At 40.2% G+C, this 23,271-nt stretch overlaps 1 protein-coding gene across 6 annotated transcripts in view; it reads left to right on the top strand.

Annotated features, from left to right (window-relative positions):
• CPNE3 (copine 3) overlaps nt 1-20,797 on the top strand; it is a 49,660-nt gene extending 28,863 nt beyond the window's left edge. For 4 of the 6 annotated variants that reach the window (XM_069600666.1, XM_069600665.1, XM_069600667.1 and 1 more), the window contains 8 exons: nt 2,722-2,808; nt 3,482-3,541; nt 4,083-4,216; nt 10,590-10,644; nt 10,724-10,775; nt 13,953-14,086; nt 15,097-15,333; nt 17,644-20,797. In XM_069600666.1, coding sequence (XP_069456767.1) covers nt 2,722-2,808; nt 3,482-3,541; nt 4,083-4,216; nt 10,590-10,644; nt 10,724-10,775; nt 13,953-14,086; nt 15,097-15,333; nt 17,644-17,754 — 870 coding nt within the window. In that variant the 3' untranslated portion in view covers nt 17,755-20,797. Of the gene's footprint in view, nt 1-2,721; nt 2,809-3,481; nt 3,542-4,082; nt 4,217-10,589; nt 10,645-10,723; nt 10,776-13,952; nt 14,087-15,096; nt 15,334-15,681; nt 17,343-17,643 lie in introns of those variants that run through there. The other 2 variants (XM_069600668.1, XM_069600670.1) reach the window with 1 other exon arrangement.
• Nucleotides 20,798-23,271: the final 2,474 nt, after the last annotated feature.

The following is a 23,271-nucleotide window of genomic DNA, read 5'->3' as shown; positions in this document are numbered from 1 at the left end:
GATAAAAGCATAGTTATACTACTTCAAATTATGTAGTATTAAGTTGCCAGCTAATGGACTGATTTTGTTAGGATCGTTTGTTTGCCTTAATTACATTCAGTTTGTTAGTATCCCACATATTTCTAAGATTGCTTCTGAAACTTTCCTGTCTCTATGGCAAAGTGCCTAAAAACTATTCCAGAGTGTTTTTTATATAAAACTTATAAACTGCTTCCCTCTTACTTAACTTTCTAGTTTGAATGAAATAAGTTAATTCTCTTTTTAGCTTACCTAGAATATGCTCTTATATAGCATTTGCTTTTGAAAATCCAAACATGAAGTTTAAAAGGTAAGAGATTATGGTCAGAATGGAAGGTCTTTTTTTTTACCAAGTTATGTAAGTGAAGTGACCCAAAAGAAGATACTGATAGTTTTAGATCAAAACTTAAATACTAAATGAATAAATAAAACTTAATAGCTTTTTGATTGACATAATTGGGAGAAATGAGCTTTGAGCTAACAGAGTGGGACTAGAATTCTCAGTAGGTCATACAGAGATCTCTAGTCCTATCTCTACGGGCTTGCCAAGTGGCTCAGTGGTAAGGAATCCGTCTGCCAGTGCAGAAGATGTGGATTTGATCCCAGGGTCAGGAAGATCCCCCGGAGTAAGAAATGGCAACCCACTCCAGTGTTCTTGTCTGGAGAATTCCATGGACAGAGGGGCCTGGTGGGCTACAGTCCATGGGGCTGTAACGAGTCAGACACGACTGAGTGACTGAGCACAGAGTCCTGTCCTTACCTCCTGGTCACAAAGCCCAGGTCCTTGCGTAGCAGAAGTGCTTGTGTGAAGTAAAAAGGGCTTTTCCAATCACACCTAATGGTTCAAATGCAAAGGTTGAATTAACAATTTAAATTAAAACAACAGTAAAATTCAGCTGTAAATATTCTGCTGAAAGATATATATATATATATTTTTTAAGGGCAGAAATAATGGAAAACTGTGACAATCTGAACATTTCTATACAGCAAGCTTCCTAAAAGAACTAAATATGAGGAGCGATGTGTATCGTCGTTTCTCTGGTTTCAGTTTGTTGTTATTTTGCAGAACCAGTAAATGACCTGCTTTTAGAAGAGAATGAACCAGAAACTAACCGCGTAATACTTTACAGAGCACGTAGGTGGTGGTGGTTTAGTCGCCAAGTTGTGTCTGACTCTTGCGACCCCATGAATCGTAACTCGCCAGGCTCCTCTGTCCAGGGAATGTTCCAGGCAAGAATCCTGGAGCAAGTTGCCCTTCCCTTCTCCAGGGGATCTTCCTGACCCAGGAATCAAACCCGGGTCTCCTGCACTGCAGGCAGGTGATTTACCAACCGAGCTATGAGGGAAGCCTCTTCAGTTCCGAAAAGGGGACATTAATCCTATCTCGCAAGGTTGTTGGCAGAATTACATGAGATAATTGATGGAATAATAAAGTGTTTGGGGTCTAGGAATTCACTCCTTTGATGCAGTTGGGGAGAGGATACCAGTCTTAGCATGTGGAACTCTCCTAAATCCAGCTAACTTGGTCCTTCCCTCCCCCATGATAGAATGTGGCTTTTAATACTCATTAAAAGTTGCAGTGATAAGGTTTATCCACTCAGTCATCAAAGGCAGGACTCTATCTTATCAACTCTGTGTTCAGTACCTGGAAGGTGCTTGTGGCTTGGGTGGATACTGTGAAAATGTGGATAAATGAAGTGAAGTAATGTAGCCTTTCGGTTTAGGGCATTTCTGCATCTCTAATATTCAATAATTAGTGTGTATGATAATGACTGAAACTCTGAACCATCAAGAGATTTTTTTATTTTAACATCATTTTATTTGGTATCATTGTTTCAAAGGTATTTTTAAATGTTTGATTCTTAGAAAATTAGTAATGCCTCTGGCTAAAGTATGTAAGTTGCTTTCTATTGACCAGAAGAGGTGACTTATCCAGTATTCACTGAGTGTTTCTTATTACTAGGCAAGACAGTGAGAATTTCAGGGTATAACTTGGAAGTGACTGTACCCTAGCTATGAAAAAAATTAATGAAATGAAACAGTTGAGATTAATGCCAAGTATGTAAGTTTTATGTAGCTGTGGAAGCTTAATGAGAGAGACGGTGATCAGAGGAGACTAGAACAGGAGCTGATGCTACGGAGCAGGATGACTTGAGCCAAGCCTCCAGAGGCATAGTGGGTAGGAGTTGGAAGGGAAGATGGTCTGTTTGTGGGAAGAAGACATTAGATCTGTTTCTGTGCATATTCCCAGTGGAAAGGGATGATCTTTGCTGCGTATTTTACCATGGAATTGGGCTTCATATATTTCTCTTTTCTGATGGTTGTTTTTTTTTTCTTTTCTAAGCAATGTGTTTTTGTGCTTTGTGTGGGTGACAGCTAAAAATAATATTTTGTTTCTTTTGTTATAAAGAAGAAAGATGATTACTTGGAGCATTTAGAAGGAAATGATCTACAAAGGAAACATTTATACTTAGAAACTATTTTAAAAGGTACAAAGTTTTAGAAGTGCTTTTAGTAAATGTGACTGATAAATATTTCATATATATATAATATAGTGTGCAATCATTTCACAGTTGTATTTTGTAACAGACTTATATCAGTAGATGGTTTGATTCTAAGAGAAAAAAGTCATTCACTTAAATTTACATGAGCACTTTCTAATATCACTAATAATATTGAACATTTTGTCTTTTCTTCCTGTAGGTTGAATTTGAATGCATAAATGAAAAAAAGAGGCAAAAGAAGAAAAGCTACAAGAATTCAGGGGTTATCAGCGTGAAGCAGTGTGAGGTCAGTTGCTCTTGACAGCTTATAGTGTAATGAGATCACATTTTAAGTTCTTCTATGAATATAGTATATATCACACAAGCACTTTGAACAGTTGAAAATTACATGAGCATCTGGGCCCCTTTAGAGAAGAAAATAGGAAATAGTAGAGAAATCTTTCAAGTAACTTTGCTTCCAAGGTTTGACAGCTCTCTAACAAAGGACAAATTAAAGTTTTTCATTATCTTAGGAAGTACCGGGCTCCATTGGTGTTTTTCTGGTGCATCAGTGGAAATGACTTAACTCAGTGCATCAGTCCTGGTTATAATTTCAAGATGAGATGTTATGAGTGAAGGGGAAAAATCCAAGAGATTTCTTGGGTGGGAGTTTTTGCTTTTGTTTTTGAATGTATTAAAGTCTCAACATATTAAACTCATTACTAGTTTCTGAAAACCAGTGCATTTCATCTTTGGCTATTGATATTCTAATCTTAACATGCTATAATTATCTTGAATCTTACAGATTCATGACATGTAGGGGTAGGTTGCTTTAAATTCAAATGTAGGGGTGGGTTCTATGTATTTATATCTTGTGCTTTTATATCAGTTTATAAATGATTAAAAATGAATGCCAGGGAGCTCTTTGCTTCTCTTAAAAAAGTAGGAAAGTTTTAATTTTGTTTACTATTTATTTCTAGATTACAGTGGAATGTACATTCCTCGACTATATCATGGGAGGCTGCCAGCTGAATTTTACTGTGAGTAACACGCTGGATTTTTCACAGTAGACTGTAGTGTGTGGCTTTTTCCTTCTATTTTACAGTGTTCTTTCTTTTACTGCCAAACTGACTTTGTGATGAAATGTACACAGTCTGTTGAATATGGTCTCTGCAGAGAGTTTGTCTAGGTTCATCCAGAAGCTTTTGGCCTTGTCGATAATACCTTTTCCACCTGCAAAAAAAGCATGTGTGTATAAATCAGTGATTATCCTGCAGTAATTTAATTAACAAAAAACATTAATCAAACGTACCAAAAAGTCCGCTATGTCTAAAGTCATAGATATAATAATCTATGATTTAAGACATCTAGAAAATTAGGAATAGCAGGTTGCTTCAGGCTGAGGCTGTAATTGTTTAATTGTCGTGAAAATACCTGTTGGCTCACAGCCTTGTTGGCAAATCCGAGCAGCGGGCTCAGGGATGAGTGTTTCTGTGTCAGCAGTCAGTGCATGTTTCCTGGACATCAAGCGAGGATGCCCCTGCCTTCCCCTTAGTAAGGACCGCAATTGTCATTTGGCAGGTGGGAGTGGACTTCACTGGCTCCAATGGTGATCCGCGTTCTCCCAACTCCCTTCACTACATCAGCCCCAACGGTGTGAATGAGTATCTGACTGCAATCTGGTCTGTGGGGCTGGTCATTCAAGACTACGATGCGTGAGTATGACTCCAGTGCACATCTCCCCGCAAACGGCAGTGTCTGTGCCTTCTGCTGGTCCTCTGAAGTAGTTGATGGGATAACGGTGCTGGGGAGAAGTAACTTTCTCCTTAAAATTTCTCTTGTCTTATCTTTCCTATTTTTCCCTTTGTGAACAGTCAGTGTTTACCTTTGACCTTTAATCTCTGGCTGTGATTAGTTATAATGTATTATGTGTAGAGTCCTTCTCTAACAGCTGATTGTTGGCAAGGCTTTTGTTTCTTTGATCTAGTTTTCTTGGGGCTTACTCATTAGGGATAAGTTATTTCTGTGGTTGAAGTCCAGAAGACACATTTTGGAAACACTCATAGACACTAATTTTTAATATGTCTATTTTCTAGGCAGTTGTTGTCAAATTAGTTTCTTAATGGTGATTTTCAACAAGCGCTACAGGATAACTTGATATAATTGCTATGAAATATTTTGAATTGATTCTCAATGGATAGATTTTGAATAGATTGAAGTAGGTCCTTCTGAAGGTGTCCTAAACAATAGAAAAAAAAATCCACATTATCAATTTTTTGTTTTGTATCTGTTAGGGTACAGTATACATTTTCACTTGGTTTTGTCTATCATTTTATGATAAAAGTCCAACATATTGATGGAGTTTTTCATTACTCTATTATGCCATTTAGATGAAATTCTTAGACAAACAAATTTAAGGCAAGGGTAGCAGTTCCAATACCAGCCTAGTAGAATTTAAGACAAAACTCATTAAATGCAATTAAAAAATTACTTTATAGATACTTTGTTATATAATCCAAAATGAAAGTATAAGTATGGATATGGTTAGTAACAGAGTATCAATGTATTTCAATCAAAAATGGCTAGAAATATGATAAAAGTTTCAAAGAAACACAGTTGTAATGGGACTTAGATTAAAAAAGTAGTAAATTTACAGGGTTACTTTTTCAGAGTGCTTCCTGGAAGTTAAAAGAAAAAGTTAACTAAGAAAAGCTTACCACATGAAAATTAAAAAAACTCTTACATAGTTCTTAGATCAAAGAGGAAATCAAAGTGTAAAAGCAGACTGTCTAGAAATAAAGGGTGTTGAGAAGACTATACATGGTCTCCAGCAACTTAGTTCCCCAGCCCACAGCAGTGGAAGCATCAAGTCCTAAATGCTGGACCACCAGGGAACTCCTTTTCTTTCATTTTTTTCAAGCATCTCCAGGGACTTGAACCTAGGCCCTCCAGTTAAAAGTCTGATTACTCTACCAACTGAGGTACCCAGGCAGTACCCAGGCATCTTTATAAAGGAAGATTTCTGACACTTTTATTTTTAAAAAAGAATTGAATATAAATGGACTAGCTTTTCAACAAAGTAAAATTCAAGGATAGAAAGAAAAATATACATACAGTAATAGTAGGGGATTCCATATACATGTTAGCTGTTATATGTCAAGGAAAATTTTAAATCCTTTCTATATGATATTCATCTAATCCTCATGCTTGGTTCTGAGATAGGTGGTATCATCATCTTCATTTTATGGATGAGAAGCCTGAGGCAGGAAGGCTAAAGTCACGTGTCCAGGGTCCCTCAGCGGGTAACGGCAGACACAGAACCGCACCTGGGCTGTCTGGCTCCGGAGACTTGTCCTCACCACTCTGCTGTGCTCTGCTTTCTCCAGACACACAAAGTGATGACTTACACACACCAAGTTAATAAATTAAATGACAAGATGATTCTTCGCAAGTTCAACAAAATTTAAGAGAATCTTTGGTGATACTGATCCCCAAGAAAAAGAGAAAACGTGTAGAATATTAGTAATGAGACAGAGATCATAAGCATAAATTCAGAAGAAAAATCATTAAACATTGTATGTTAATGTTTGGTAAAATGTTATACTATTTCAGTGAAAAAATCTAGGTTGAAGGATGATTCTTTTAGAAAGCTACAAATTACCAAACTTGGCTCAAAGAGGCAGAGAACCTCGTCAGACCAGGAACTGGTCAAAGAGCTCTTCTCACAAAGGCACCAGCCAAGACAGCTTCATGCATAAATGAGAAATGAATTCAAACCTGAGAGAATCAAGGGAAAAATGTTAGAAAGTAGTGAAAATTCAAAAGGTGGTGACATACAACATAAAATAAAAAATCAGCAATTTTTCATGAACCAGCAAAAACCAATTGAAGAAACTATAGTGAATAAAAGATCACAGTTCATAACGCAATAAAAAAATGACAATAAATTTAGGCAAAGGTCTAGGATATTTAGTGAGAGAAAACTACAGAATTATACCCAGGGGCAAAGAAGGAAAGATATGTCACGATTCTAGATAGGCAGATGTCACAATGATGAAAATATAATGTTTCTCTCTGGATTAGTCAGTTTTAATCAAAATTCCAATGGAACCTTGAAAAAATGATTCTTATAATTTTCTAGAGGGTAAAATGAATCAGAATAGCCAAGTTTTTCAGGGAAAAAAAAGGGGAAATTTGTGCTTGCAGATATTAAAACTTGATACGTATATATATATATATATATACATATATATATATGACTTATTTCCCTAGTGGTTCAAATGGTAAAGAATCTGCCCACAATGTGGGAGACCCAGGTTCGATCCCTGAGTCAGGAAGATCCCCTGGAGAAGGGAATGGCACCCCACTCTAGTACTCTTGCCTGGAGAATTCCATGGACAGCGGAGCCTGGCACTACAGTCCATGGGGTCACAGAGTCAGATGTGAATGAGTGACTAACACTTTCACTTTGGGCTTCTCTGGTGGCTCAGCTGTAAAGAATCCGCCTGCAATGCGGGAGACGTGGGTTCCATCCGTGGGTGGGGAGATCCCTTGGAGGAGGGCGTGGCAACCTGCCGGGGTCCAGCCCCGGTGGATCCAGGGTGATTCGAAGGTGGGGACGGAGTCGGCGTCTTTGGAAAAATACATATTTAATCACAGATATAGAGAGATTGGAAATGGATAGTGCAGTAGGAAGATGAGTGGAGAAAAAGAGGCTGAATAACTTGGATTATGTGGAATAGCATCCATGCTCCAGATGGGAATTCAGCCAGAAAAACGGGAGCAAGAAAGAAGCGACATGGGGGAATCAGTCTTTCCGAAAACTGATCCGATTTCTTTATTTTTGGGTTTGCTTATATACTTTTTGTTACACATAGGGATGAATACAGAGTCACGTGGGGGTCAGCAGTCCTGACCTTTATCAAAATCAGGTGCTTCACATAAATGTATAAAAAAAAGGTCTTAGGGATATTACATCATCTTCTGGCCATGAGTGAGACCTGCTGACATTTTATGATCCTTTCTTTCTGATAACCAAAACAGTTATTTCTTCCAAGGGTGTTTTTTCTTAAACCAGGCACCACCCTCCAAATAAAGTTGCATTCCTATAGGGTGAGGGTGTAGTGAGTTACAATCAAGAAAGGAATTTATTTAACCCAAGGTTAACATGATTAATCTTAAAGTTAATACTTATTTCTCCTATATGCTTAAAGGTTAATACTTATTTCTCCTATATGTTAGTTATATTCATTATAAGGGCAGGGAACATGGAGATTTAGCAGCAAACATCAGCCCAACAAGTGAAAATCCTTTCACCAATGCTCCCCTTAAGATCTATTTAGTCTTAAGATATGATAAAGTTACATTCTTACATAGCAAGGACACAGTGATTTATAACAAAGTACAGTGATCTATTACAAAAGAGAAAATCCATTAACTCAAAAAGTCTAGTATTGCTAACATCAAAAACTACTGTATTTCCTTTTCTATATTCCAGATACATTGATTAATATATTCCCAGGTGCCTAAGGATATGGAGGCCTGGTGGCAATCATTGACTCAACAAGAAGAAAAAGCCCTATGCTAATTAAGACTCAAAATACTCCAAAACTCTCTGTGCTGTTTATGGTTGAGAGGTAGTAAACAATCATGTGGCAGGAGTATGGATAATCCTGTCACACAAGCTAGTCTGTCAGCAGAGAGGTTTGACCTGAAACATCCTTGTCCCACCCAGAGCAGGGAATTAGCAGCAATTATTGACACAACAAATGAAGAACCCTTCACCAATATAATCCCTAACCAACACACTATATTAATAATTTCTAACTCCCCAAAATAATTTGCCTTTAGTAAGTCTAAAACATCTCATGCCTCTCAGATTGGGAGGCTGTAAACAATCACATGTGGCCGGACAAACCTATACAGGTGGGCTAGATAACTTTCAGAGGAGTCCACAAGCTGAAACACTCTTGTCACGCCCAGGAATTTTTATGCCTTGGAGCTGCGCGTTTACTCCTTCTCCGAGAGAAACGGTTATGGGGGAGAGCCCCCCGTAAAGTCAGAGGTGTAGGTGAGAGCATAAAACAGACTCTGGTTTTGGGGTTAGATGCTCGGGAACAGGGGGTTTCCTGAGGCTTGATCACGCCTTTGCGTATGCCAAGCCTCCTTCCTCATGACCTTTGCCATGGGTGGAGTTCCTCACGCTGGCCCCCGGCAGCAACCCAATCCAGTATTCCGGCCTGGAGAATCCCATGGACAGAGGAGCCTGGCAGACTACAGTCCATGGGGTTGCAAAGAGTCAGGCACAACTGAGCGACTAAGCACAGCACAGCAACACTATAAATGTTTCGTGTGTACAATATGAAGTATACATTAAGAGTATGGGACTACGACATGACCAGTAGAAACACACAGTCTTGAAACAGACCCAAGAATGTCTGTGAATTTAAGTATATGATAGAGATGGCATTTTGAGGGAAAGGGGTTGTAACAACTGTCAAACTTAACATGAACTGGATTTGAATCCCTGACTTGTGCTTGTATATGTTAGGATACTTGTACAGACTATGGACAGAACTGCTGAAATAGATACCCCAACACACCGTGATTTTGACAAAATAGAGATTTGTATCTCGTTCCTCTTGCACGTCTAGAGATAAGCAGTTCAGGGCCGAGAGGGCCGTGATGCCCCAGAGCGTCCGCCCTGGGTCCGAGTTCTCGTCCTCTCCAGCCAGTGGGAGGAGGACAAAGGGACTGAGGAGGTGTGTGCTTTCCCCGAGGGTGTGATTCAGAAGTGGCTGCAAACCCCTCCTCTCACACATCCGGCCAGAACCTCGCCCCTGACCACTGCCAGCCCAGAGAGGTTGGGGTCGGGCGAATGTCACCAGGGGCCCAGGGGATCCAGGGCTAAAGGGGGAGAGGTGGAACCTGGTGGATCCTCATGAGCAGTTTCTGCTTCACGTGCCACTCCTGATGAATTACACATTTAATATCAAGATCAAGGCTTGGAAGTTCTGAGAGAACATATACGTGAATTGTCTATAATATTGCAGTGAGGACAGCCTTTAAGCAAGACCGAGAAGGCAACACTCATGGAAGAAGTTTTGGGTGTTCACAGTCGTTAACGTTAATAACTAGGAAGGGGAAGCTCTTTTAAAGTTAAAGGCAGACTGTCAACTGGGAAGAACATTGTGCCATCGGTGACACAGGCTCTATCCTCAGCACAAACAGAACCATGGAGAATTAATATAAAAAGGAATCCTGCGAGAAGAAATGGTAGTATCATCACTACAGGGTTCTGCTGGGGCAAGCCGCTGGTGTCTGTCCGTTGGGGGAGAATCTCCATACAGTGGAACGCCTGGCGGCCACTCTCATGATGCTGTATATTCTGTCCAAATTATCTCTAAACCCTTGGGCCAAATATTCATACATTTTGCTGCAGAAATGGAGAGTTTTATGATGTATAGCATTTGTACCATATTTCTGTGGCCAAACGTACGATATCTTATTCATATTAAGTGGTATAAATACAGGCTAAAAATAACCTCTTGTCAGTTGAGGTCACGCTTTGCTGCCAAATGACAAATGAAACACTTGTGCTTTCTAAAGCTTTATTAATTTATTTACATATTTATTTAGTGAAATGATAAACGATACATAAGTAGAGGTGTGTTAAGTGTTAGTTGCTCAGTTGTGTCCGACTCTTTGCCACCCCGTGGACAGTAGCCTGCCAGGCTCCTCTGTCCATGGCATTTTCCAGGCAAGAGTACTGGAGTGGATCGCCATTTCCTCCTCTAGAGGATCTTCCCCACCCAGTGATGGAACCCAGGTCTCCTGCATTGCAGGCAGATTCTTTACTGTCTGAGTCATAAGGTCCATATTAATAAATACATATAGAAAGACTTTAAATTCCTTCAGTGCGCAGAAAAATATTTAGGATGGGAGTTTCCAAATATTAACGTTAGTTCTAGTCTTTGTTTTATTTTTATATTTTTCTAAGATTTTGAATGTTTTAAAAGTAAGCTCATATTGTCTTATTATGACTAAAGATACAAATAACCTTTTGCTTTTTTCAAATTTTCATTTTAGTGATAAGATGTTTCCAGCTTTTGGCTTTGGAGCGCAGGTCCCACCTCAGTGGCAGGTAGGAAGAACTCTTATTGCGAAGGTTTGCCTCCTAGCAAAGCGAAACAAGCCTCATCAGTCCTTTCATCTTTTGACAGGTTTCTCATGAATTTCCAATAAACTTTAATCCATCCAATCCCTACTGTAATGGTAAGTTAAAAATCAACATGAATTTTTAAACTGAAAGCCTTGCTCAGTCTTTGTCAGTTGTTTTTTCTCTATGATTGAAAGCTACTCAGATTTCCTTTCTAGGTTTCTTTTTGTGACATATTGAATTTCCTATCATGTAAAGTAGAATTTTACACCAAGTTGCTGGTTAATGTGGTAAGAAGGCAAATCACTATGATAATGATGAAGACTGCAGGCTAAATTCTTCTACCTTAAGAGGTCTAATAGAATAAAAGATTTCTCAGTCTTGATGGGAGATCAATAAGAGTAATCATTTTATATTCAGATATAAGTTGATTTAAAAGTGAATCTTCAGTAAAATGAAGCATTTAATGTGCAGGTGTTTTCCTCAGATTAACAGTTAACTTTCTATGAAGAAAGTGTCCAGCATCTAATTACTTGTTACATAGGTTCTGTAAGGAGGTGGAGGCAGGCTAAAGAAACACAGAATTAAGCTCCAGGAGTAGCTTTCCTTTGTGTAGAAAACAGGCACAAATATTGCTGTCATTCCACTTTTCTGTTTATCCCTCAAATATCCCAATGCCTCTTCCTTTTCAGTATATTGCTGCTGCTGCTGCTAAGTCGCTTCAGTCATGTCTGACTCTGTGCGACCCCATAGATGGCAGCCAACCAGGCTCCTCCGTCCCTGGGATTTTCCAGGCAAGACTACTGGAGTCGGTTGTCATTTCTTTCTCCATTTTACCATATTGAGCAATGCCAAATCTCCCACAAAATTAAGATAAAACTGAACAGTTTGGAGGAGGGAAAGAGGTAGGGGCAGAGGCATAAAAGTGTAGACCCTATGCTAATTTTCTGCAAAGGGTCCTTTAACCGTTGCAAGATACATAGATTTCTAATAGAAGAGGATGTCCTTCCCTCCTCTTCTTAAATGATATTCATACAGTAGAAGAGCATGAATATTTTGTTGGGAGTGGTTTGTATTAGGATTTTCTCCTTTTTTGCAAAACTCTTTTCTCATACTAATTCAGTGTCCCTTTATGCACGTTCAGCGGCTGTGGTTGTGACCTTTCATATCCCTAGCCATATGAAACTGGGGATATTTTTCTTTTTTTTTTTTGGATTTGGCAATGATTTATTGGATATGATACCAAAAGCACAGGCAACAAAAGAAAAAATAGATACATTAGACTAATTAAAATTTAAAACTTCTGTAAATCAAAGGACACCGTCAAAAGAGTGCAAAGTCAGCCCATAGAATGGGCATGGGCACCTCATACCCACAATAAATAGCCATTATTTCTTTTTTTTTTAGTCATTTTTTCTTTTTAAAAAATGTGCTTCATGCTTATGATGAAATTGGAACAGTTTTTAGAATTTGTTGTAATTAGATTTTATGTTTTGCAAGTAAATATGGATGACAGATCATGGGATGATTCGTTTTAGAAGTTCATCCGCTCTGAGTAATAAGAGCCCGTCTGTGGCCTGTCACGAAGTGCAGCTTTTCTGCTTTCGGTTTAGTCTGGACAAAGGAAAGAATCATTTTGGTTTCAGACAAAGGAAATGTCACAGAGAAAACAATACAACTTTATTTTAAGACAAGGAAGTTTAATCCCCTTCTCTTAATTAGTCACTGAATTTAGTTGCCCATAAAAAAAAATGTCTCAGTTGTTCCTGTAATGCAATGGAAAGATACTAGCATAATTCAGTTTTAGTTGAGGAACTGAAGGCTGTTGATATTTACGAAAACATTTAATAGCTTCGTATACCTTATTGAAAAGCAAGCTAGATGATAGAAATGGAAGAAAATATTACTGATGCTTTGGTTATGGGTTCAATTTTTCTATAGCATATATCATTACAGAAAGATCCTGCTGCTGGCTTATGTTAATATTATTTTTGTTACTACTGGACTGACTGACCACTAGTTACAGCCTCACCTTATGCATATAAAATCATCTCTATGTATGAATTAGTTACATTTTCAAAGGTAGTTCATAAGACCACTTATTCTCAAATTCAAAGTGCCTAAGGAGTTTATTGGCTCTCAAATTCTAAGTGGAGAGAGTTGATCTTGTTAAGCTTTTAAACCAAATATACGCTGCTCCTCTTTATTAATCTATGTTCTATGGGAAATTTTAAAAGCAGGGCACTTGTTTTGGTTGACGTTAAAAAGTCTTTTAAGATTTTCTTGATACTCTCAGCAAAGGACTGTGGGGGAGTTTCTATAGGCTTTCTAGGCCCTTACCTACATCCCAGACACTCTGTTGTGTATTAAGGGCAGACTCCTCAGCAGTGCCTTAATCAGGGATGCTGTTCAGCTCTTGATAAGCTGTGCTGCAGGAATCAACAGTCTCCAAGTCTCAGTAATTTGTAATGACAGTGATCTGTCTCGCTCACTTGACAAATCACTCGACTCTTGGCTAGACCGCTGCCCTCCCCTGTTCCTTCTCCTTCTGGGCCTCAGGCAGTCTGGAATACGCTGTTCCCATAGCAGGGGGGGAAAGCAAGAGAGCTGGCAAAAACCAGCAGCGATTCTTGAAACATCTGCTTAGACTTGGCTGTCGTGTCTGTTCACTTGCATTGGGTGAAGCTACGCCTCAGGCCTAAGCTGCAGCCCACAAACACGCTCGAGTGTTTCTGCAGCAAAATGTGATAAACAACCCGGAAGTGAATACTTGCAATTAGTACAGTCTACTATACCATGCTTAATCTTTAAGTTATCGAATAAACCCTTGGCTAGAATTGGCATTAAGTTTATAGCTATCTGACATTTTTTTAGAACCTCTGGTCATATATGCAGAGGTTTCCATTTTTATCAGTTACTATTTCTTAACTTGGCATCAGTGGTAATTTGCAGCATCTTTTGCATAGTTCTTTTTTCATCAGAGTCTCATTCTCAAAACATATCAAAATTAAACAGTGTAACAGCCCTACTGAAGACTAATGAATAATTTGGCTGAGGTGAAAGCAAATGCCTTCTACTGGGGGAGAGTAAAGTTTATAGGTTTTTTCTGTGTGTGTGCTGGAGCATCGCTATGGAGCTTTGTAATATATACGTTAGAGAACTCCTAAATGTGGAACTTTTGACTCTTTAAAGCACTGTATGTTAGTATATAAATTAAACCAGCCACTATGGTGAATAGTAGACAAATAAATTGTGCTTGAGAATTTTTAATCCTGCTTTTTTTTTAAATCTAGGAGTCCAAGGCATTATAGAGGCATATCGGGCCTGCCTTCCTCAGATAAAACTCTATGGACCGACTAATTTTTCTCCAATCATAAATCACGTGGCCAGGTTTGCTGCTGCAGCCACACAGCAACGGACAGCTTCTGTGAGTGTGCTGTTGCCAGGGGGCAGGGAGGACGTGGGCTGGTAGTTGCTCCCAGTGCCATTTTCCTGTTTATTTGGTCTGTCGAGAGGCAAACACAGGGCATGAAGCAATGATGTGTCCTCCTTGGGTTGGGAGTAACATCTGTTAAATTGGTGAGCATTAAAAACAAGAGAACAGCAAAACAACCTTTATACTTAATGAGTTTGTTCTCTATCTTTTGAAATAATTTTCCTGGGTAGGTTCTGAAAAAAAATTTTTTTTTGAGGAGATTTAGCAAGTTAAGGCTTGAGGAAACTTACCACTTCAGTTGCTGTTGCAAAATACCTGTTTGACCCTGGAGAACGAACCTCATTCAGCTTCAGTATCTTCAGAAATAAGGCAGGGATAACTGCCTCATACAGTTATTGAAAGAGTGTGAGGAGATAAACCATAAACACTCAGCACATAATTGCTACTATTATAATTCTTCTTTCCATTCTAGACGTAAATGACCCAAAAGATGGAGTCACAACTTCATGTCACATTTTATCACTCTCTAAAATGATTTAGCAGAGATGGCAGGATTGAGAGAAAGATTCCCCTCTGCCCCTCCCTGAACCATATCCATTTATTCAAAAGTGTATTTTAGCTTGATAAACAATTCTACTTCCATATTTGATCTTTTAAGAATGTAGTTGTTGCCAGTTGCTCCCTTGACAGGTACTTTGACATATCCAATCCTCCAGTTCAATCAAAATGTTTCTGTGCTAACTTTCATCTTGCTTCTGTGCATTTTTGCCAGCCTTCTTCTGTGGTCTGTTGCACTTTTAATTAACCTACGTTTTTGTATCAGTTAATTTCCTTGTCATCAGAGAATCTTAGAAGATTTCATATAGATGGTATCCTGGGTAGAGACTGACAAGGAAAATGAGCGACGAAATGACTCATCAGGAGGGAGATGCCATTAACGGTTGCTTTTATTCTTGGGGAGCTCAGCTTGCTCAGCGGACATTACTGTCATTTTTTGGCAGCAATATTTTGTGCTCTTGATCATTACCGATGGCGTGATCACAGACCTCGATGAGACCAGACAGGCGATTGTTAACGCTGCCAAGCTGCCTATGTCCATCATCATTGTCGGGGTTGGAGGCGCGGACTTTGGCGCCATGGAGTTCCTAGATGGTGACGGCGGAAGCCTCCGCTCCCCAACCGGCGAAGTAGCCGTCAGGGATATTGTCCAGTTTGTGCCTTTCAGGCAGTTCCAGAACGTGAGTACCACGCCTCCCTGCCCCTCACGTGCTCTAAGGCTTTTGAACAGAGACTCTGCCTGTTCATAGCCAGGCAGTTAAGAGTAGATGTCTGGAGTCGCCATGCATATATGCTGAGTTGTGTCTCGCTCTTGGCAGCCCCGTGGTCTGCAGCTCACCAAGCTTTTCTGTCCATGAGATTCTTCAGGCAAGAAGACTGGAGTGGGTTGCCTTTTCCTCCTCCAGGGGATCTTCCTGACCCAGGGATCAAACCCAGGTCTCCTGCAGATTCTTTAACACTGACCTAGTAGAGTGTGTGAATTTTCCATCTGAAGAACCTTGATTAGATTTGGCTTTTTTTTTTTTCAGGTTGTATTCTTGTGTGCCTCTTATAGTCCTTATGATAAAGTATTAAAAATGATGTTGCTGTGACTGCTGTTTTAAAATATATTTTATCTTTACAAATGTAACAAGAGAAAAACTATGTAAGTATATGATGAATTTACCAAACTAGAAGTTGATTCGATGAAAAACCTCTGAGGAGATTGTTTTATCCAGATTACTCTAGTGTAGCATCTTGTAAAACTATGGTCCAGAATCATAGCCAGGATATTGACGTTGATACAATCAAGGTCCATCACAGCAGGCTTCCTCATGTAGCCCTTTTACAATCACACCACTTCCCAGCCACCTTCACTCCCTCCTTAACCCCTGGCAACCACCAGTCTGGCTTTATTTCTATGTTTTTGCCATTTCAAGAATGTTATATAAATGAAATCGCATAGTATATAACCTCAACATTGGCATTGTTTCACTCAGCTTAATTCTCTTAAGAGTCTTCGCACTTGTTGAATATATTCCTTTTTTATTGCTGAGTAGTACTCTGTGGTATGGGTATACCAGTTTAACCATTCACCCATTAAAGGACATCTTGAGTTGTTTCCAGTTGTCATCTGTCAAACACAAAGCTGCTGTAAACATTCATGTACAGGTTGTTGTGTGCACGTAAGTTTTTATTTTTCTGGGATAAATACCCATAAGTTCAGTTGCTGAGTTGTATGATTGTTGCATTTTAGTCATTAAAGAAACTTCTAAACTTTTCTGGCATAATTATGTCCTGTCACACGCCCACCAGCCGCGGTGTGCATGGGAATGGATGGAGGGGAATGAGGCGGGTGTGTATGCAGAAGGTGGCAATGTTAGGGATCTTTGTGATGATGAAGCTGTTCTCTATCTTGATTGTGATGGTGGTTATACTGATAGACCCTGATGATAAAATGACATATAACTGTGCACACACAGACTGGTGAAATCTGAATATGACAAAAATGTCCTGTAATATAAATCATGTCATTTACATAATTATGTAAAATTGTGTCATAGCTTTACATTCCCACCAGCCAGTGTATGAGTGGGAGTGGGTGGAGGGGAATGAGGTGGGTGTATATTAAAAAAGGTGGCAGTGTTAGGGATCTTTGTGATGGTGAAACTGTTCTGTATCTTGATTGTGTTGGTGGTTATACAGATATGCTGCTGCTGCTGCTAAGTCGCTTCAGTCGTGTCCGACTCTGTGCGACCCCATAGACGGCAGCCCACCAGGCTCCCCCGTCCCTGGGATTCTCCAGGCAAGAACACTGGAGTGGTTTTCCATTTCTTTCTCCAGTGCAGGAAAGTGAAAAGTGAAAGTGAAGTCGTGTCCGACTCTTAGCGACCCCATGGACTGCAGCCTACCAGGCTCCTCTGTCCGTGGGATTTTCCAGGCAAGAGTACTGGAGTGGGGTCCCTTGCCTTCTCCCTATACAGATATACCCCCATGATAAAATCACATGTGACTGTATACACACAGGCACATACACACACACACAAATGAGCGCATGTGAAACTGGTGAAATCTGAATAAGTTCTGGGAGCCGTTCCTAGTTTTTTTATTGTACTATAGTTATATAAGATGCTACCTTTGGAGGAAACTGGGTAATGGGTACATGGGACCTCTCTGCACTGTTTGTAATTATTTCAAAATAAAAAGTTAAAAAAAATTAATACCCAGAGAATGAAAGATCCACATTTAAAAGTTGAAAAGCAAAAGAACCAACGTCATTAAATGCCAAAATGCAGGCACCAAAAAAGGACTTGTTAAATGTGAGCATACTAAAGCATTCCTGAGTAACGGTTTGTTGTGTTTTTGTGGCCTATTCTCGAGACAAGATACAAGTCTAGAAATTGGAAACTAACTGCTTTTTCCTGGTGGGTGAGGAATTCTTAGTCTTTTATCAAAATCCCAGTTAAAAACTTGGTTGCTAATAAAATTGCTTTGATTTTATCTGTTCACAGGCTCCAAAAGAAGCACTTGCTCAGAGCGTCTTGGCGGAGGTCCCCCAGCAGGTGGTGGGCTACTTCAACACATACAAACTCCTTCCTCCCAAGAACCCGGCTACGAAATGAGAGGAGCTCTGGTCGTCCGAGCAGAATTCTTTGTGTGTGTGGAGCAACAGATTTCTCTTCATCCCAAATCGTGAATCTGTCATTTTACACCCTTCTCACAAACCCTACGATTTACGATGCAAACCTAGCTCTATGGAGTATGTCTATTTAAAGCATTCTTTTTATACTTGTTTTGGAGGAAAGTGCTAACTTAGTCTTTGCCCAATCAACTCAGTGATTGCCAGTGATTTACAGTAATTGTGGTGAGGCCATTTGGATTAGAAACCGGTGTGAGAAGAGGACACGTTCTTGTGGTTGCTTACTTTCATATGATGAAAATGCTATTTTTGAATGTTTGTCAATAGAAAGAATGGGAAATTGTTGGAATGATGCGATTTGCAGGTTGCTGTGCTTTGCTCTAGGCGATGTATGTCTTAGAAGCCGATGTCCACACGAGATGGCCAGAGTTTCTTAAATTAGATGATACTGCATTTGTATCTAGAACTATAGTTTGTGCTTTTCTGTGGGATAAAACTACCTTCACTTGCGCTTGAGTTTGGCTGCAACTTAGACATGCACAGTTCAAAACAGAATGCATCCTCATAAGACTTCATGAAAGGTCCCAAATTAGAAAGGAAGACACATACATATTCAGTTCTTAAAGCTGTAAAATCAACAAGTAAAAGGAGCTTCCTGTAAGCCATTTTATTTGCCTTCCTAGATCTTTCATTTTCACTATTTAATACTGTAAACATGGTCAGATTTGACCTTTTCATTGATTGTACGTGACACTCGGGATTCTGTACGTGCATTAATGATAGCTTGTCCTAGACTCAGCATTATTAGATGATTTCAACTGGAGTTTGTTAAAATGGGTAGGACTGGGTTTGTCCAGGAAAGCTATAAGGACCAAACATATAAGGGGAAATTTGGAATTCCACTTTCTGTTAGTTAATGAAAGACTTTACTTATTAAAAAAGGCAAGCTTTATATTTTCCTTGCAAAGGTCGCATATATTGATTTCTACATTTATATAGATTCATTTAGATATTTTCTCCTTTTTTTGTTAAAGTGATTTTTTACTCTGATTTTTTAAAACTCATGATAATGGTTATTAGTCAAAATCCTATTTTACATTTTAGTAACATGCTGCTTCCTAAGCCCAGAATGTATGGTATTAAGTAAAAACGTATTATAACTTAAAAAAAAAAATCCAACTGCTGCATAGGATAGAGTGGACTTTCCACGCTTTTTTTTTTTTTTAGTATGTTTTTTTCCTGATGTTTACACTTTGGAATATAATCCTTAGCAAACATTACCTTTTCAGAATAGATTAAGGTTTTACTGAGGATCTGTGTGCCAGGTACTATGCATGTCTGTGTGCTGGCGGTCATGAAGTAACATCTGGTTACTGAGGATTGCATGTCGGTCACGGATCCCTAAGTGGATGCATGCTGTGCTGTGCTGAGGTGCCTTCCAGGCTTACTGAAAATACGCCGCTGCGTGGGTTCTTTGTCCCCTGAAATATTTGAAGGAAGCAAACCCTCAGCCATGAACAGCTTTTGGCTTCTCGGAAGCCGCTCATTGCCGAGGTCAGGCTGAGAGGGCGTCTGCTGACCATCTTGGGTGCCTGCCCCCGGCGAGTGGTTAACACTTTCCCGCTCAGCCAGCTGGCCTCTGGATGTGCGTTGTTAACCTGAAGGTACTTATTAACTAGTCGTCTGTTACCCTATAGTATGACTCATGAGATAACAAGTCATCTCGACGGCAGTCAGGAGAGGAATAAACTGCTGATTCTTCCAGGAGTTTGCAGCCTTTGTGTCTAAGATGTCCTGCTTTTAGTTCTCTTTGTGTGTTGGGGAACAGCATATCTATTTTGCTTTGGTTTTCAGAATTTTCTTTTTTAAACATACATGGCCTTTAAAAGAAATGATTTACATGTGATCTTGGTATACTGCAAGACAGAAGTAGAGGTTCTTGTGTGACGCTGGGGCGGGGTCCAGGGCTCACCTGAACCCCATCCTGGTGGCACTGGGACCGCCTGCGCAGGGTACCTAGGGACCGCTGGTCAGAAGCATTCATTGTTTCATCGGCCAAATCAGTGTCCAGTCACCACTGTCATTGATTTGGTCTTCATAATTTTATACTGTGATTTTAACCAGAATTGTTCCCTGTTGAAGATTAATTTTATATTATGCATTTTTTATTTGATTCATCAGTAAGTGCTATTATTCATAAGACCTGTGATTCCAGTAGATTAGGGGAACTGATACCTTTTTGCAGTTTTGAATAAAAGGATATATAATTTCTAAATTAACATTTATAAAATTCTTATAGCTTCAACATTTTGCGTCATCACAGGCTGGTTTAGTATTGTTTTATATTAAAATAGCTCTTTTCCCTTTAGTGCCACCATTCATTCAAGTGCCATTAGTCCTTAAAATGCATTTAAAGAAAAAATAGCCAGATTGACTTTCACACCTCATACAAACAGATACATCACATACATATACGAGGGTGACAGTGCCTTGGATGGATGTGATATTTCTCACGTCTGCCTGTACTGAGAGAATAGCAATTAGCATGGTCATGTCACCTTGTGCTTGAAATTGAAAATTTTGAGATCAGAAAAATTTAAAGTCAGATCAGGGATTTACAGCTGTCTACTTCGGTAGTGCCTTAGGCAGCCTTTCCAGAGTAAATTCAGGGCCCCCTTGTTGCCCATGCCTTATTTAACATACTTTGCCTTATTGTGTAAATTTTCTGGAAAATCATCTCCAATAAGATTTCTCCTAGTCTCTTTATATGTGTGGTTGGTAGTCATGGAAGTAACACGTATGGTAAACCAGAAGCTTGGTTGAGATTTCGAGAGACTATTTCATGGTTTTATGTCATATTTGATAATAAGTGTGTAAGTTACTAATATATGAATTGATGTTAAGTATATCTTCCATTTGGATAAAGTCATTTCTTGATGTGTTACAATAGTACCTTGTTTTTATTTTTGTTCTTTCTTCAAATGATATTGGTCGAAAAGTTAGAAATAAAGTTAGTGCTTTAATCAGCCTGTATTCTGTGTTTTTCTGAATTAAACAGTTTGTGGGGTTTATGCTTTTATGGGATGTAATCACTTAAAGATATTAGATGTATTCAAGGTATTTTTCAGGGTACAGTAAGGGAAAGGTTCTCAGCTTAACTAGAGTGCTCACATGAGAATTATGGCACTCATATTTTATTGGTTGTGTTAGGCAGGACAGTATATTCATCTAACTTTTTTTTTTAAGTTGCTTCTATCAAGTTGCAGTCATGGGGCAAGGTCTTGGGGGAACAGTGGTGACCTTGGTAGCCAAAGATGCCACCTTCGTGGAAATAATGGACTGGAAGAGAGAGAAAAGATTGAGTGAGTAATTGTAGAGACATGAGATCAGTGTGGCCGAACCCTGTCGGGGGAGACCTGACCCATCTAGCTGTCGAGGAGCACCTTTCCCAGGATGTGCACCCTGTTCAGGTTGAGACCTGGCCTTCACTGGATGCCGAACGTTCAAAGCGTTTATGAAGGTGTCGTATCAACAGCAACTATGGGGTTGGATGTTTGGGGAATGGGACGAATTTAAGTTTGGTGGAATACAAAGTGTGAGAGGGAGAGTGTGAGAGAAGAGGGGAGAGAGGAGACAGGGTGGCAGGTGGCTTTGCATCCTGTCCAGGCCCCGGGGGCATTCAAGGGCATCCCTGCTTAGGCTAAATGGACTTAGCAGCTCTGATGTGATCCTAGTCGGGTTTTTGAAAAACAGAAGGGCTTACATTAGGGCAGATAGGAGGGACCCCATTGCCAAAGTTGCTGTGGCCACAGTGGTCTTGGTGAAGGCCTGATGAGGGAGTAGGTGGTGGTCGCCTTATGGCAAAGACTGCTGTTTGGTTACCCACTTGCCAAGTTCTGATTCTAGGTCAGTTTCTGATTTCTACACTTTTCCTGCCACAGCCCTGCCTCCACACTGGATCGTCTATTGATTAGCCCCGTGTCAGTTCCTTCATGGCTGCAGTGCTGACTCATGCCTGATAATGCACAGAGTCCCAGCACTGCCAAAGCCTTCTCATCTGTCACCCTTGTAGCAAGACCAGCACCCTCGTCATTTGTCATTGAGTGTTCCCAGGTGGCTCAGTGGTGAAAGAATCTGCCTGCCAATGCAGGAGATGCAGGTTCAGTCCCGAGGTCCAGCAGACCCCTTGGGGGAGGAAATGGCAACCTGTTTCAGGATTCTTGCTTGGAGAATCCCATGGACAGAGGAGCCTGGTGGGCCACAGTCTATGGGGCCGCAAAGAGCAGGACAGGACTGAGTGACTGAGCACACAGCTGTTTGGCCAACTTCTCCAGAATACTCTCAAGAGGTTGCAGTGTCCTTGAAGAATTATACTTTGTCTTGGCTATTGATCTTCTTCTCTCTAAAAGGAAATGATCGGGAAGCAAATATTATAAGCAGAATTGTAACCTCTTACAATAGGTAAATGAGAGCCCTAGTATCTGATTTTTTCATAAACTCACAGCATGCCAGGTTTCACAATAGCACTTGATCATCTAGGACTGGATGCAAGAATCTCGGGTTGGGGAGATCCAGAGAGTTCTCAGAGAGAAGACCGAGCGTGATAGGATTAGTCTTCAGCCACGTCTTCCAGCCAGTGTTTTTGAATAAATATTGAATAGTTTAGTGAAACTTGCTCAGTCATGTCCGACTCTTTGGGATCCCATGGACTATACTGTCCATAGAATTCTCCAGTCTAGAAAGTCTAGAATATTGGAGTGGGTAGCCTTTCTCTTCTCCAGGGGATTTTCTCAACCCAGGGATTGAAGCCAGGTCTCCCGCAGGGCAGGCAGATTCTTTACCAGCTAAACCACCAGGGAAGCCCAAGAATACTGGGGTGGGTAGCCTTTCCCTTCTCCAGGGGATCTTCCCAACCCAGGAATCAAACTGGGGACTCCTGCATTGCAGGCGGATTTTACCAACTGAGCTGTCAGTTCAGTCGCTCAGTCGTGTCCAACTCTTTGCGACCCCATGAATCGCAGCACACCAGGCCTCCCTGTCCATCACCATCTCCCGGAGTTCACTCAGACTCCCGTCCATCGAGTCAGTGATGCCATCCAGCCATCTCATCCTCTGTCGTCCCCTTCTCCTCCTGCCCTCAATCCCTCCCAGCATCAGAGTCTTTTCCAATGAGTCAACTCTTCACATGAGGTGGCCAAAGTACTGGAGTTTGAGCTTTAGCATCATTCCTTCCAAAGAAATCCCAGGGCTGATCTCCTTCAGAATGGACTGGTTGGATCTCCTTGCAGTCCAAAGGACTCTCAAGAGTCTTCTCCAACACCACAGTTCAAAACCATCAATTCTTTGGTGCTCAGCCTTCTTCACAATCCAACTCTCATATCCATACATGACCACTGGAAAAACCATAGCCTTGTCAGGGAAGCCCAGATCATTTAGTACTAGCAATCAACAGGTGAAGTCAAGTGAATAAAATTTCTTGGTAACCTCAAAGAGTTTATGA

The sequence above is a fragment of the Ovis canadensis genome, chromosome 9 (genome assembly GCF_042477335.2).
Source record: "Ovis canadensis isolate MfBH-ARS-UI-01 breed Bighorn chromosome 9, ARS-UI_OviCan_v2, whole genome shotgun sequence".
In the NCBI taxonomy this organism is placed as follows: Eukaryota; Metazoa; Chordata; class Mammalia; order Artiodactyla; family Bovidae; genus Ovis; species Ovis canadensis.
Note: the sequence above shows the minus strand (reverse complement) of the source record. Positions and strands in the feature narration are given on the sequence as shown.